This window comes from Scyliorhinus torazame, chromosome 10 (genome assembly GCF_047496885.1).
Source record: "Scyliorhinus torazame isolate Kashiwa2021f chromosome 10, sScyTor2.1, whole genome shotgun sequence".
In the NCBI taxonomy this organism is placed as follows: domain Eukaryota; kingdom Metazoa; phylum Chordata; class Chondrichthyes; order Carcharhiniformes; family Scyliorhinidae; genus Scyliorhinus; species Scyliorhinus torazame.
Window position 1 is genome coordinate 37,429,057 of NC_092716.1, and position 15,667 is coordinate 37,444,723.

The 15,667-nt window shown below is 51.3% G+C and overlaps 1 protein-coding gene and 1 long non-coding RNA gene across 7 annotated transcripts in view; one reads left to right on the forward strand and one right to left on the reverse strand.

Moving 5' to 3' along the window:
• The window catches only part of pmfbp1 (polyamine modulated factor 1 binding protein 1), a 1,352,449-nt gene that overhangs the window by 94,075 nt on the left and 1,242,707 nt on the right, over positions 1 to 15,667 (forward strand). For all 6 annotated transcript variants that reach the window (XM_072517945.1, XM_072517947.1, XM_072517950.1 and 3 more), the window contains exon 3: positions 10,288 to 10,416. In XM_072517945.1, the coding sequence (XP_072374046.1) occupies positions 10,288 to 10,416 (129 nt within the window). The remainder of the gene's footprint in view (positions 1 to 10,287; positions 10,417 to 15,667) is intronic.
• LOC140430464 (uncharacterized) overlaps positions 10,416 to 15,667 on the reverse strand; it is a 199,358-nt gene continuing 194,106 nt past the window's right edge. The window contains exon 5 of the long non-coding RNA XR_011949432.1: positions 10,416 to 11,817. This is a non-coding gene — a long non-coding RNA (uncharacterized lncRNA). The remainder of the gene's footprint in view (positions 11,818 to 15,667) is intronic.

A 15,667-nucleotide genomic window follows, 5' to 3' on the forward strand; every position in this document is an offset into this window, starting at 1 on the left:
CGAGACAAACCCACCCCCCTCCCCCACCGGACACCCCACAGGCTTGCGTGGTTCAAACGCCAAGTCGCACCGGGGGAGCCCGCTGCTATTTCTGCGGCCAGGCGAAACACCCCCGGCAGCGCTGCCCGGCCCGCGCAGCGATCTGTAAGAGCTGCGGGAAAAAGGGCCATTTCGCGGCTGTGTGCCGGTCCCGCGAGGTCGCCGCTGTCCCGGGAGAACAGGGAGCCCTGCACGCTGTTTACGCTCCCCAACCCCCCCCAGCGCCCCATGTATGACCCGCCGGCGCTACCACTCTGGGTCCCGACCACCGCTCTCCCCGGAGAACAGGGAGCCCTGCACGCCGTTTACGCTCCCCAACCCCCCCGCGCCCCATGTATGACCCGCCGGCGCTACCACTTTGGGTCCCGGCCACCGCTGTCCCCAGAGAAGAGGGAGCCCTGCGCGTTCCTAACGCTCCCCAACCCCCCCAGCGCCCCATGTGCGACCCGCAGGCGCCGCCATTTTGGGTCCCGGCCACCACGAGGGGAGGAAGGGCGCCGCCATCTTGGACCACCCCAGACCTGTGCGACGCATGGGGGCGGCCATTTTGTCCACCCCCGCCGCCATCTTGTGACCCCCCAGCCATGTGCGATGCATGGGGGCAGCCATCTTGTTCACCCCCGACGCCATCTTGGACGGCAACAACGGACCCCAGTGTCGACGGCTCCACTGGGTTCGAAGAAGACGCCCAACCATTACAACCACGTCTGGCTTCAATGACGCTGGACCAAGCACGGCCCCGGACGCCCCAGACGACGACTACAACGGTGCTGATAAACGGGCACGAGACACCATGCCTGGTCGACTCCGGGAGCACGGAGAGCTTTATCCACCCCGACACGGTAAGACGCTGTTCTTTGACCATCCGTCCCAGCGCACAAAAGATTTCCCTAGCTGCAGGATCCCACTCCGTACAGATCAAAGGCTTGTGCATAGTTACCCTAACGGTGCAAGGGAGGGAGTTCAAAAACTACAGGCTCTACGTCCTTCCCCAACTCTGCGCCCCCACATTACTGGGATTAGACTTCCAGTGCAATCTACCGATCCTAACCTTCAAATTCGGCGGCCCAATACCCCCACTCACTATCTGCGGCCTTGCAACCCTCAAGGTGCAACACCCATCCTTGTTTGCAAACCTCACCCCGGATTGCAAACCCGTCGCCACTAGGAGCAGACGGTACAGCGCCCAGGACCGGACCTTCATTCGGTCCGAAGTCCAGCGGCTACTAAAGGAAGGCATAATCCAGGCCAGCAATAGTCCCTGGAGAGCACAGGTGGTAGTAGTAAAGACAGGGGAGAAGCAAAGGATGGTCATAGACTATAGCCAGACCATCAACAGGTACACACAACTAGACGCGTACCCTCTCCCCCGCATATCCGACATGGTCAATCGGATTGCCCAATATAAGGTCTTCTCCACCGTGGACCTCAAGTCCGCCTACCATCAGCTCCCCATCCGCCCAAGTGACCGCAAGTACACAGCCTTGGAGGCGGACGGGCGATTATACCATTTCCTAAGGGTCCCATTTGGCGTCACAAACGGGGTCTCGGTCTTCCAACGAGAGATGGACCGAATGGTTGATCAACACGGGTTACGGGCCACGTTCCCGTATCTCGACGATGTAACCATCTGCGGCCACGATCAGCAGGACCACGACGCCAACCTCCAAAAATTCCTCCAGACCGCTAAAGCCTTGAACCTCACGTACAACGAGGACAAGTGCGTTTTTAGCACAAACCGGCTAGCCATCCTGGGCTACGTAGTGCGCAATGGGATAATAGGCCCCGACCCCGAATGTATGCGCGCCCTCATGGAATTTCCCCTCCCGCACTGCTCAAAAGCCCTAAAACGCTGCCTGGGGTTCTTTTCATACTACGCCCAGTGGGTCCCCCAGTACGCAGACAAGGCCCGCCCCCTAATACAGACCACGACCTTCCCTCTGTCGACAGAGGCTTGCCAGGCCTTCAGCCGCATCATAGCGGATATCGCAAAGGCCACGATGCGCGCCATCGACGAGTCCCTCCCCTTCCAGGTCGAGAGCGACGCCTCCGACGTAGCTCTAGCGGCCACCCTTAACCAAGCGGGCAGACCCGTGGCCTTTTTCTCCCGAACCCTCCACGCTTCAGAAATCCGCCACACCTCAGTGGAAAAGAAAGCCCAAACCATAGTGGAAGCGGTGCGACATTGGAGGCATTACCTGGCCGGCAGGAGAATCACTCTCCTCACGGACCAACGGTCGGTAGCCTTCATGTTCGATAATGCACAGCGGGGCAAAATCAAAAACGACAAGATCTTAAGGTGGAGGATCGAGCTCTCCACCTTCAACTACGAGATCTTGTATCGTCCCGGAAAGCTGAACGAGCCGTCCGATGCCCTATCCCGTGGCACATGTGCCAACGCACAAATTAACCGCCTCCAAACCCTCCACGAGGACCTCTGCCACACGGGGGTCACTCGGTTCTACCACTTTATTATGTCCCGCAACCTCCCATACTCTTTAGAGGAGGTCCGTACAGTCACAAGGAACTGCCACATCTGCGCAGAGTGCAAACCGCATTTTTTCAGGCCGGATGGTGCGCACCTGATTAAGGCTTCCCGCCCCTTTGAACGCCTTAGTCTGGATTTCAAAGGACCCCTCCCCTCCACCGACCGCAACATATACTTCCTTAATATGGTGGACGAGTACTCCCGCTTCCCATTCGCCATCCCCTGCTCTGACATGACCGCGGCCACAGTCATTAAAGCCCTGAACACCATATTCACACTGTTCGGTTGCCCCGCATACGTCCACAGCGACAGGGGGTCCTCCTTCATGAGTGACGAGCTGTGCCAGTTCCTGCTCAGCAACGGTATAGCCTCGAGCAGGACGACCAGCTACAACCCCCGGGGGAACGGGCAAGTAAAGAGGGAGAACGGCACGGTCTGGAAGACCGTCCTACTGGCCCTACGGTCCAGGGACCTCCCAGTTTCACGGTGGCAGGAGGTCCTCCCGGACGCCCTCCACTCCATCCGGTCACTACTGTGTACTAGCACTAACCAAACACCTCATGAGCGCCTCCTTGTCTTCCCCAGGAAGTCCTCCTCTGGAACGTCGCTGCCGACCTGGCTGGCGGCCCCAGGACCCATCTTGCTCCGAAAACATGTGCGGGCGCACAAGTCGGACCCGTTGGTCGAAAGGGTTCACCTCCTTCACGCGAACCCGCAGTACGCTTACGTGGAGTACCCCGACAGCCGACAGGACACGGTCTCCCTGCGAGATCTGGCGCCCGCCGGCAACACACACACCCCACCGACACCAATCACCCCCTTCCTGCCACCGCCGCACCCCGCGACCGCCCCCTTCCCAGGAGGATCGGTCCTCCTCCCAGGCCCGACCAGGAGTGAAGCCCAAGCTGAAACCGTAAGGCTCCCGGAGACGACAACACCGGAACAAGCACCACCACCACCACCGGGGCCGAGGCGATCGACACGGACGACCAGACCGCCCGACCGACTCGTGGCGTCGATCTAACACTACAATAGGTGGACTTTTAACGAGAACATTGTCTTTTTTTCCTGACGATTACTGTAAATAGTTCGAAACAAAAAAAACCTTGTACATACTGTAATAACATGCGAAAGTTTTCCTCCCAGGACCAGCCTTGTAAGCCCTTACCACCATGCGAAGCATCACCCCGCCGGGTTCATTTTTAACAAGGGGTGAATGTGGTAGTATGCATTAGGGGTCATGTGGGACTGTGAAGCCGTGATGTCATTGGCTGACAGATCCCGGGTCCTGGTTGGACGTTGACCTCTAGCTCCGCCCTAAAGGCGGAGTATAAGTACCAGGTGTCCTCCCCCGCAGGCAGCCTACTACTGAACTGCGGGGGAACAGTCACGCTTAATAAAGCCTCATCGACTTCACTCTATTCGTCTCTCGGAGTCTTTGAGCGCCACACAGGGCTAGTTGGTGTGTTGGGTGTTCCGATGCACAAATGATCCAACACAGCTGTAGATGGTACAACTCTGTTTTATTGACTTAACAACAACAACTACTAACTGCTGGCTTGGGTACGTGCTTCACCAGCTAACCTGTGGACCCATCACAAAAGTGCACATCAATATAAACAAAAGGAACATTGCCAACATCTACTGAGAAAAAGATCCCAAAAACGAAAAATCTACTTTTCCCCCCCCCCCCTTTTTCTTAAACAGAGCCCCCAAAACAGACAGGAAACAATAAGAGACGGCATAACCAATTTAAAAACAGGAAAACAACCCCCCCCCCCCCCCCCAAAAACCACGGGGGAAAAAAAAAACAGAAAAAGGGGCCCAATGTAGGCCAACGAGTTATCTCAAAGTCCAAGAGTTCTCAGACCCCACCAGTCCTTTTAGCAAAGTCCATCGCCTCATCGGGCGATTCAAAGTAGTGGGCAGCACGGCAGCCTTGTGGATAGCACATTGCTTCACAGCTCCAGGGTCCCAGGTTCGATTCCGGCTTGGGTCACTGTCTGTGCGGAGTCTGCACATCCTCCCTGTGTCTGCGTGGGTTTCCTCTGGGTGCTCCGGTTTCCTCCCACAGTCCAAAGATGTGCGGGTTAGGTGGATTGGCCATGTTAAATTGCCCTTAGTGTCCAAAAACTTTAAGTGAGGTTACTGAGTTATGGGGATAAGGGTGGAGGCATGTGCTTGAGTGTGGCTCTCTTTCTAAGGGCTGGTGCAGACTAGATGGGCCGAATGGCCTCCTTCTGCACTGTAAATTCTATGATTCTATGAGGCACTCAGCACATGGTCTATGTCTGAGTGTTACGCTGTGAGCTCTGTGCTCTGAGCTATTTCCTGGTAGAATGAGTGGGAACTGTGGTGTTCCCTGTTTTATAGTGCGTGTGCTTTCACTGGTGATTGGCTGCGATGTTATTTGTATGCTGGTTGGTCCAACTACCTGTCCATCAGTGTGTGTGTGATTGCACCATGATATGCTGATGTGGATATCATGACAGTCGGACCGTCTAAATTTGTACTTGTGTGAAAATTGAAACTTACCAATAGACAAAAAATAAAGGCGGCAAATTGCCTTTTAACTCAAAAAGCCAGTCTTGAATCTGTTATTCGGTATATGGTATGGCGTTACTGGTATATGAATAGACACCGAGATCCCATATAACTCTAAAAGCTTTTTAAAAGACAAAATTGAACCCACCTCTACTACTGCCTCTGGCAGCTCGTTCCAGATACTCGCCACCCTCTGTGTGAAATAATTGCCCCTCTGGACCCTTTTGTATCTCTCTCCTCTCACTGTAAACCTATGCCCCCTAGTATTAGACTCCCCTATCTTTGGGGGGAAAAATGTTGACCATCTATCTTATCTAAACCTCCTGTGCTCCAGGAAAATAAGTCCCAGTCTCTCCTTATAACTCAAACCATCAAGGCCTGGTAGCATCCTAGTAAATCTTTTCTGCACTCTTTCTAGTTTAATAATATCCTTTCTATAATGGGGTGCCCAGAACTGAACACACTATTCCAAGTGTGGTCTTACTAATGCCTTGTACAACTTCAACAAGACGTCCCAACTCCTGTATTCAATATTCTGTCCAATAAAACCTGGCATGCTGAATGCCTTCTTCACCACCCTGTCCACCTGCAACTCCACCTTCATGGAGCTATGAACCTCTACACTTTGATTTCTTTGTTCTGTAACTCTCCCCAACTCCCGACCATTAACTGTGTAGGTCCTGCCCTGATTTGATCTACTAAAATGCATCACCTCACATTCATCGAAATTAAACTCCACCTGCCATTCATCAGCCCACTGACCCAATTGATCACGATTCCGTTGCAATCCTAGATAACCACCTTCAATGTCCACTATGTCACCAATCTTGCGGTCATCTGCAAACTTACTAACCATACCTCCTAAATTCTCATCCTAATCATTAATATAAATAACAAATAACAGTGGATTCAGCACTGATCGCTGAAGCACACCGCTGGTCACAGGCCTCCAGTTTGAAAAACAACCCTCTCCAACCACGCTTTGTCTTCTGTCATCATGCCAATTTTGTATCCAATTGGCCACCTCACTCTGGATCTCGTGAGATTTAACCTTATGCAACAACCTACCATGTGGTACCTTGTCAAAGGCCTTGCTAAAGTCCACTGCATTGTCCTCACCAACCGTCTTGGTTTCCCCTTCAAAAAACTCAATCAATTTCATGAGCTATGATTCTCCACTCACAAAGCCATGCTGACTGTCCCTAATCAGTCCTTGCCTCTAAATGCCTGTAGATTCTGTCTCTCAGAATATCTTCTAACAACTTAACCACCACAGAAATGAGGCTTTTCCCTGCGGCCCTTCTTAATTAATGAAAGAAATTTTCTCCTCAACCAGGATTGAATGTCAGACAAGTTGTCTGACAATTTAGGGGCAATGGTGAGTTTGAGAGAGGTGTTGGTGAGGTAGAGCACATGTACTTCAACACTATGTTCAGATAATGTCATGAGGGGCAACTTGTAAGTGTGAAGCTGGAAGGGGCCAGCAATAGATCCTTGGAAGACATTAGAGTTAATGGTGCAGGAGCAGGAAAATATGCCATTGCAGGTGGTTCTCTAACTGTGAAGAGATAGGTGAGAATGGAACCAGGTGAGAGCAGTGTCATGATATCCATATTAACATATCATGGTGCAATCACACACACACACTGATGGACAGGTAGTTGGACCAACAACACACACACAACATCGCACTATAAACACACGCACTATAAAACAGGGAACACCACAGTTCCCGCTCATTCGACCAGGAGATAGCTCCGAGCACAGAGCTCACAGCGTGCCACTCAGACATAGACCATGTGCTGAGTGCCTCACTAAGATAGTGCTAGGGCTGGGTCCACAGGTTAGCTGGTGAAGTACGAACCACAGCCAGAAGTTAATAGTTATCGAACAATTGCACGAAGGCCATCTCGGAGTTGAAAAGTGCAGGCAGAGGGCCCGAGAAGCTGTGTACTGGCCGGGCATCAGCGTCGACATCTCTAACATGGTGCTCAACTGCCCCACCTGCCAGAGGTTTCAGCTGGCGCAACCCCCTGAGACACTTCAGCCCCATGAGTTGGTCACGTCCCCCTCGGCAAAGGTGGGTGTGGACCTCTTTCATGTGCTCGGCAGGGACTACGTCATTATAATTGACTCTCTTTCCAATTATCCAGAGGTCATACGCCTGCACGACTTGACATCATCAGCTGTCATCAGAGCATGCAAAGAAACCTTCGCCCGCCATGGAATTCCGCTCACCGTCATGTCTGACAACGGGCCCTGTTTTGCGAGTCAAGAATGGTCTTCTTTTGCTGCTTCATATGACTTCACACACGTGACGTCCAGCCCTTTGCATCCCCAGTCGAATGGCAAGGCGGAAAAGGCCGTCCATATCGTGAAGCGGCTCCTCTGCAAGGCTGCTGATGCCGGATCTGACTTCAGTTTAGCCCTGCTGGCCTATTCGCTTGGCCCCACTGTCCACGGGCCTCTCGCCAGCCAACTATTGATGGGTCGCACCCTCAGGACCACTGTGCCGTCCATTCATGTTCCTAAACCCGACCATGCTCCAGTACTGCAAAGGATGCGACAGCAGCGTGCTCAGCAGAAGGTGGCACATGACGCTCGGGCAACTGATCTTCCTGCCCTGGTGCCTGGAGACAACGTCCGCATACACCTACCGGAGGGTGGCTGGTCGGCAACCGCCGAGGTTCGCTGCCGCGTGGCTCCCCGCTCGTTCCTGGTTCACCTGCCTGATGGCTCCATTCGCCAGTCTAATCGGTGGGCCCTTCGGCTGCTTCTGCGCTCGCTACGTGGTCATGCACCGGTGCCACGCCCTCCTGTTGTCCCTGATGTCGACTTCGTTGAGCTTCCTGACACTCTGCCTATTCCCCTCTCGCCCGTGGCCAGGCCCATTCCTCAGCCGGTGGATCCTGACCCATCCTTGAGGCGGTCAACCCGGATTCGTTGCTGACCTAATAGACTGGACTGATGAGCCTGTTTGCAAATTGGACTCACTGAATTGTTTTGCAATACTGTTAACGTGTTTCTTTCTTGTCGTTCCAGAAGTTCTCTTTCTATATTTGCTGATTTCACTTGTTTTTTTCGTGGTACAACCTCGTTGCTCTGTTGCACCTGACACCTTCCTATGTATATAGTTTAGCCTCATGTACATGTTGTAAATATTGCACACACATACTCAGATGCACTCAGTACACACCAATATTTATTACCATGTAGGCACATATCCTTGTGAAAAGGGGGGATGTCATGATATCCATATTAACATATCATGGTGCAATCACACACACACACCTGGACAGGTAGTTGGACCAACCAACACGCACACAACATCACAGCCAAACACCAGTGAGAGCACACGCATTATAAAACAGGGAACACCACAGTTCCCGTTCATTCCACCAGGAGATAGCTCAGAGCACAGAGCTCACAGCGTGCCACTCAGACATAGACCACGTGCTGAGTGCCTCACTAAGATAGTGCTAAGGCTGGGTCCACAGGTTAGCTGGTGAAGTACGAACCACAGCCAGAAGTTAATAGTTATTATTGTACAGAATAATAAAACAGAGTTGTACCATCTACAACCGTGTTGGTTTGTTTGTGTATCGGAACACCCAACACGACAAGCAGACTGCTGCAAGCTCGCTGAGAATGAAGAAATGCTGGAGGCCAATGTGATCAAGCATGTCAAAGGTTGCAGATTGGTCAAGAAGGATGAGGGAGGATAGTTTACCTTTGTCACAGTTGCATAGAATATCCTTTCTGACCTTGGTAAGAGCTGCATGCGTGCCATGACGGGGCCGAAAACCTGATTGGAGGGATTCATTGATGTAGTTCTAGGACTCCTGAGTTGCAGGAAATATATCTTGACCTTACTGATTGAAACGATTTTAAACTAGCTTTCGATTAATTGACAATGTGAATTAAATCCATCAAAAGCTCTTTCATAAGAGAGTATATTCACAAGAATGTACTTTGTCATTGTGAGGATGGCACATTTGAATTAAAATATGGGCATTGCCTTCTTCTGAAAGTCGTTTAATTTGCCAACTGTTTGTCATATTGTCAGCTTATTAAGAGATTGGATGAAAATATATATTGAACGCACATGAAAAAGCTGCACTGTGCTTGAGCTGTCTCCTGTCTTTCCAGACCCTTGGTTTCCACAGCTGCCATACTCTGGAACTCTTCCTCCATCATAACCTCCGAGAGCTGCCAAGATCTACTACCCTCCACTAATTTCGTTTAGGGAAGGAATTCAACCATCCTCACCTGGTCTGGCCTACATGTGACTCCAGAACCACAGCAATGTGGTTAATTCTTTAAAAAATGAAAAAATGCCATCTAAAATAGCAAGCCACTCAGTTCAAAGGCATTTAGGGTGGGCCACAAATGCTGGCCCAGCCAGTGACATCCACATCCCTGAATACATTTTTAAAAAACTGCCAGACCCTAGGAATTGCTTAGTGTACAGTACAGAATCATCATAGAATTTATCATAGAATTTACAGTGCAGAAGGTGGCCATTTGGCCCATCGAGTCTGCACCGGCCCTTGGAAAAAGCACCCCACTTAAGCCCACACCTCCACCGTTTCCCTGTAATCCAATAACCCCACCTAACCTTTTTTAGACACTAAGGGCAGTTTAGCATCACCAATCCACCTAACCTGCACATCTTTGGACTGTGGGAGGAAACCGGAGAATCCGGAGGAAACCCACGCAGACACTGGGAGAGCGTGTAGACTCCGCACAGACAGTGACCCAAGCCGGGAATCGAACTTCGGACCTAGGGAGCTGTGAAGCAACAGTGCTAACCATTACGCTACTGTGCTGCCCGTACATGACTAATCATCCTTGCAGTTTTTCTGTGCCATGTCAGCGCAACAGTGTGTGCAAATTAAATGTGTCTGTGTGTAATGTGGTTGACTCTTAACTGCACCCTCAAGGGCAATTAGGGATGGCAATAAATGCTGGCACAGCCTGCGAAGCCCATGTCCCATGAACGAATAATAAAGAAGAAAAATCAGTGTGTATTTATCCTAAAATAACTTCAAATATGTCATGCCAATGCTAGAAATATCCATTTATTCCGATTCAGGCCTTTATTTATTTTTCAAGTATTCACTAATTGTATATGCTTGAGAATTAATTCTGGTATTGTAAAGATCAGTTTAATACTAGAATTTCTACATGCCATTTACTTTGCCTTGTTTGTTTAGTTGAAGGTGCAGATTCTGCAGTCTTACATCAATGATTTAAGTGAACAAAATGATGTTTTGGTTCAGACAATGGAGGAGCTTGAAAGAGAAGCCAATCGAAGAGTAAATTCTCTGGAAGAAGAGCTGCAGGTAATCAGAAATGCTTCCAAGACTTTTATCTGTTGGTCTTTTACTTTACAAAGCGGTTAGATAATCATCCAAAGGGACATGATTCAGAACATAATTTACAAACTGCTGCAGGTGAAAACTGTACTTTAAGATAGATCAAGGTTTCATTGTTATGCAATTCAGGAGTTCATGTTTCTGACCATACAATACATTTTGATGTTGTGTTTTGCCAGGGGTTCCAAGTGCTTTGGGCACTGTGCAATCTTTCCTTTATTAGTGTCTTTGGGCATTTCCGATTATTTTTTTTTCTAAACATATTACATATTTTTATTGTTCAGATATGCATATCTGTTCTGTAACTTTGCCATTCATAAAGTTGGGATTTGAGAGGCTACAATTCTCTATGCTTCCTGTGTATCGTTACTTTTCTCTTGCAAGATGATTATCGATATCCCAGTTGCACACCAAATAAAATGGCACAAAATGCAAAAGGTAATTTTATCAATTAAGTTGCTTTTTTTGATTTATATAAATTATTTAGAAGTGGGCGTTGAGGGCAAAACCTCTACATTTGCAGGTGATACTAAGCTAGGACGAATAGTGAATTGATGATGCTGAGCGACTTCAGAGGGACATTGACAAGTTGGTCAAATGGGCAGACACCTGGCACATGAACTTCAATGCAGCGAAATGTGAGGTATGCATTTTGGTAGAAGAAACATGGGGGACAATATGGGCTTAAATGGTACCACCTGAGGAGGGTACAGGAGCAGAGGGACCTCGGGGTTCAAGTGCATAGGTGGCCAGGCAAGTGGAAACAGTTGGACAAAGGCTTAGCATCCTTGGGTTTATAAATAGAGGCATACAGTATAAAAACAAGTAAATGATGCTACACCTCTACAAATCATTGGTCAGACCACATTTGGAGTTTATGTTCAGTTCTGCGCACCTTATTTAAGGAAGGATGTTAAAGCCCTGGAGAGTGCAGAAGAAATTTACTAGAATGATATCCGGAATTAGAAATTTTAGATGCAAGGATTGCAGATGTGAGAGCAGCCTTCTCGAAGGTCAACCCACAGAAATCCACTGGCCCGGATGGAATACCCGGACGAACACTCGGGTCGTGTGCGGATCAGCTGGCGGGGGTATTCGAAGACATCTTCAACCTCTCTTTACAACAATCTAAGGTCCCTATCTGCTTCAAGAAGACGACCATCAACCCTGTACCAAAGAAAAACCAAGCAGTGTGCCTTAATGATTATTGTCCCGTGGCTCTGACATCCATCATTATGAAGTGCTTCGAAAGGTTAGTCATGGCACGAATTAACTCCAGCCTCCCGATTGCCTTGATCCACTACAGTTCGCCGACCGCTGCAACAGGTCCACAGCAGATCCCTGGCCCTGCACTCAATACTGGAACACCTAGATAACAAAGACACCTATGTCAGAGATATATATATATATATATATATTTATATATAAATAAAAATATATATATATTCAAATTTTCAACAAACCCCCCCAACTTGAAAAAGAAACAGAAACACAACAAGTAGAAATTATACATTGGATTTCCCCCAAATACAATAACCCCCCATCTAACAGTAGAAAACACAAAGAGGGAAATCCCCCACCTTAACCCAAACGCCACACCAAAAGAAACCCCCCCCCCCACCCCTGGGCTGCTGCTGCTGCTGCTGCTGACCTCCTCCTAACGCTCCGCGAGATAGTCTAGGAACGGTTGCCACCGCCTGAAAAACCCTTGCACAGACCCTCGCAAGGCAAACTTTATCCTCTCCAGCTTGATGAACCCTGCCATGTCATTAATCCAAGCTTCCACACTAGGGGGCTTTGCATCTTGCCACAGTAACAAAATCCTCTGCCGGGCTACCAGGGATGCAAAGGCCAGGATACCGGCCTCTTTCGCCTCCTGCACTCCCGGCTCGTCCGATACCCCAAATAATGCTAACCCTCAGCTCGGCTTGACCCGGGCATTCACCACCTTGGATATAGTCCTCGCATAACCCCTCCAAAACCCATCCACCGCTGGGCACGACCAGAACATATGGACGTGATTTGCTGGGCTCCCCGAGCACCTCTCACATCTGTCCTCCATCCCAAAAAAACCTACTCAACCTCGCCCCTGTCATATGCGCTCTGTGAGTAACTTTAAACTGTATTAGGCTGAGCCTGGCGCAAGAGGAGGAAGAATTAACCTTACTCAGGGCATCAGTCCACAGACCCTCATCTATCTCCTCCCCAAGCTCCTCCTCCCACTTGCCCTTTAACTCCTCTACCGAGGCCGCCTCCTCTTCCTGCAGCTCCTGGTAAATCGCTGAAACCTTGCCCTCTCCAACCTATACACCCAAAATCACCCTGTCCTGAATCCTACGTGCTGGAAGCAGCGGGAATTCCCTCACATGCCGCCTCACAAACGTCCTTGCTTGCATGTACCTGAAAGCGGTTCCCGGGGGTTGCCCAAACTTCTCCTCCAGAGCCCCTAGGCTCGCAAACGTCCCATCGATGAACAGGTCCCCCATTCTTCTAATCACTGCCCGATGCCAGCTCCGAAACCCCCCATCCATCCTTCCCGGGATGAACCGATGATTCTCCCGAATCGGGGACCAAACCGAGGCTCCCACCTCGCCCCTGTGTCGCCTCCACTGCCCCCAGATCTTCAGCATCGCCGCCACCATCGGACTCGTGGTGCACCTTGTCGGCGAGAGCGGCAGCGGTGCCGTCACCAGCACCCTCAGGCTCATGCCCACACAGGACGCCATCTCTAGCCTCTTCCACTCCGCCCCCTCTCCCTCCATTACCCACTTACGGATCGTCGCCACATTGGCTGCCCAATTATAGCCACATAGATTCGGCAGCGCCAGCCCCCCCCTGTCCTTGCTACGCTCCAGAAACACCCTCTTCACCCTCGGGGTCTTATTCGCCCACACAAATCCCATGATGCTCCTGCTTACCCGTTTGAAAAAGGCCTTGGGGATCAAAATGGGAAGGCACTGGAACATAAAGAGAAACCTCGGAAGGACCGTCATTTTGATCGACTGCACCCTACCCACTAGTGAGAGTGGCAGCATATCCCATCTTTTAAAATCCTCCTCCATCTTCTCCACCAACCGCGTCAAATTGAGCTTGTGCAGGGCCCCCCAACTCCTAGCTACTTGGATCCCCAGGTACCGAAAGCTCCTTTCTGCACTCTTCAGCGGTAGCTCGTCTATCCCCCTTCCCATGTCCCCGAAATGCACCACAAAGAGCTCACTCTTCCCTATGTTGAGTTTATAAAAGTCCCCAAACTCCCTAAGGATCCGCATGATCTCCGCCATCCCCACCACTGGATCCGCAACATACAACAACAGGTCATCGGCATACAACAACACCCGGTGTTCCTCTTTTCCCCCCCCCACCCGAACCAATCCCCTCCATTTCCTGGACTCCCTCAGTGCATGGCCAGCGGCTCAATTGCAAGTGCAAACAACAAGGGGGGTAAGGGACGCCCCTGCCTCGTCCCCCGGTACAGCCGAAGGTACTCTGACCTCCGCCGGTTCGTAGCCACACTCACCACAGGGGCTCTATATAGCAGCCTGACCCAACTGATGAACCCCTGCCCGAACCCAAACCTCCGCAACACTTCCCAAAGATACTCCCACTCCACCCGATCAAAAGGCTTTCTCCGCGTCCATAGCTGCCACTATCTCCATTTCCCTCTCCACCGAGGGCATCATAATCACATTGAGGAGCCTCCGCACATTAGTATTCAGCTGCATACCCTACAAATCCCATCTGGTCCTCCTGAATCACCCCCGGGACACAGTCCTCAATTCTCGTAGCCAGCACCTTCGCTCGCCAGCAACTTAGCATCAACATTGAGGAGCGAGATCGGTCTATACGACCCACATTGCAATGGATCCTTGTCCCGCTTCAAAATCAAAGAAATCAGCGCCCTGGACATTGTCGGGGGCAAGGTCCCCTCCTCCCTCGCCTTATTAAAAGTCCTCACTAGCAACGGGCCCAGCAGGTCCACTTATTTCCTGTAAAATTCAACCGGGAACCCATCCGCGCCCCCCCCCCGGCATGCTCCCCAATCCTTTAACCAGCTCCTCCAGCCCAATCGGTGCCCCCAAACCAGCCACCAGCTCCTCCTCCACCCTCGGGAACCCCAGCTGATCTAGGAATCGTCGCATCCCCATCTCCCCCGCTGGGGGCTCAGACCTGTACAGATCCCCATAGAAGTCCCTAAATACCTTGTTTATTCTCACCGCACTCCGCACCGTATTCCCCCCTCTTTCCCTAACTCCACCAATCTCCCTCGCTGCCTCCCGCTTACGAAGCTGATGTGCCAGCATCCGACTCGCCTTCTCCCCATACTCATATGCCGCTCCTTGCGCTTTCCTCCACTGTGTCTCTGCTTCCTCCATGGTCATCTGGCCGAATTCCGTCTGGAGGTTCCGTTGCTCCCTAAGTAGCCCCTCCTCGGGGGCCTCTGCATAACTCCTGTCCACCCCTAAAATCTCCCCACCAACCTCCCCCCCCCCCCCCCCCCCCCCCCCCCCCCCCCCCCTCCCTCTCTCTCTTCTCCCTGTGGGCCCTAATGGAGATTAGCTCTCCCCTGACCACCACCTTCAACGCCTCCCAGACTACCCCCACCTGCACCTCCCCGTTGTCGTTGGCCTCCAAGTATCTTTTAATACACCCCCGCACACCCCCTCATCCGCCAACAGTCCCACATCGAGGCACCACTGCGGGTGCTGGTCCCTTTCCTCCCCCAACGCCAGCTCCACCCAATGCGGGGCGTGGTCCGAGATGGCTTTGGCCGACTATTCCGTTCCCTCCACTTTTGGGATTAGCGCCCTACTCAAAAAAATCTATCCGGGAGTAGGCTCTTTGGATGTGGGAAAAGAAGGAAAATTCCCTGGCCAGCGGCCTGGCAAACCTCCATGGATCCACTCCCCCCATCTGGTCCATAAACCCCCATCGCACCTTGGCCGCAGCCGGCCTCTTACCCATCCTGGACCTAGAACGGTCCAGTGCTGGGTCCAGCACCGTGTTGAAGTCCCCCCCCCCCATTATCAAGCTTCCTACCTCCAGATCCGGAATCCGACCCAGCATGCGTTTCATAAATCTGGCATCATCCTGTAGCCACCTGGGTTGGCCACTTCCCGACTTAAAATGGAGAACCGCAAAGACTAAAGGGAAATTCAGCCAACACAGGCAAAAACGAGCAAGTGCAGAAATCCTGTGTATTGGAATTTGCAAATACCAG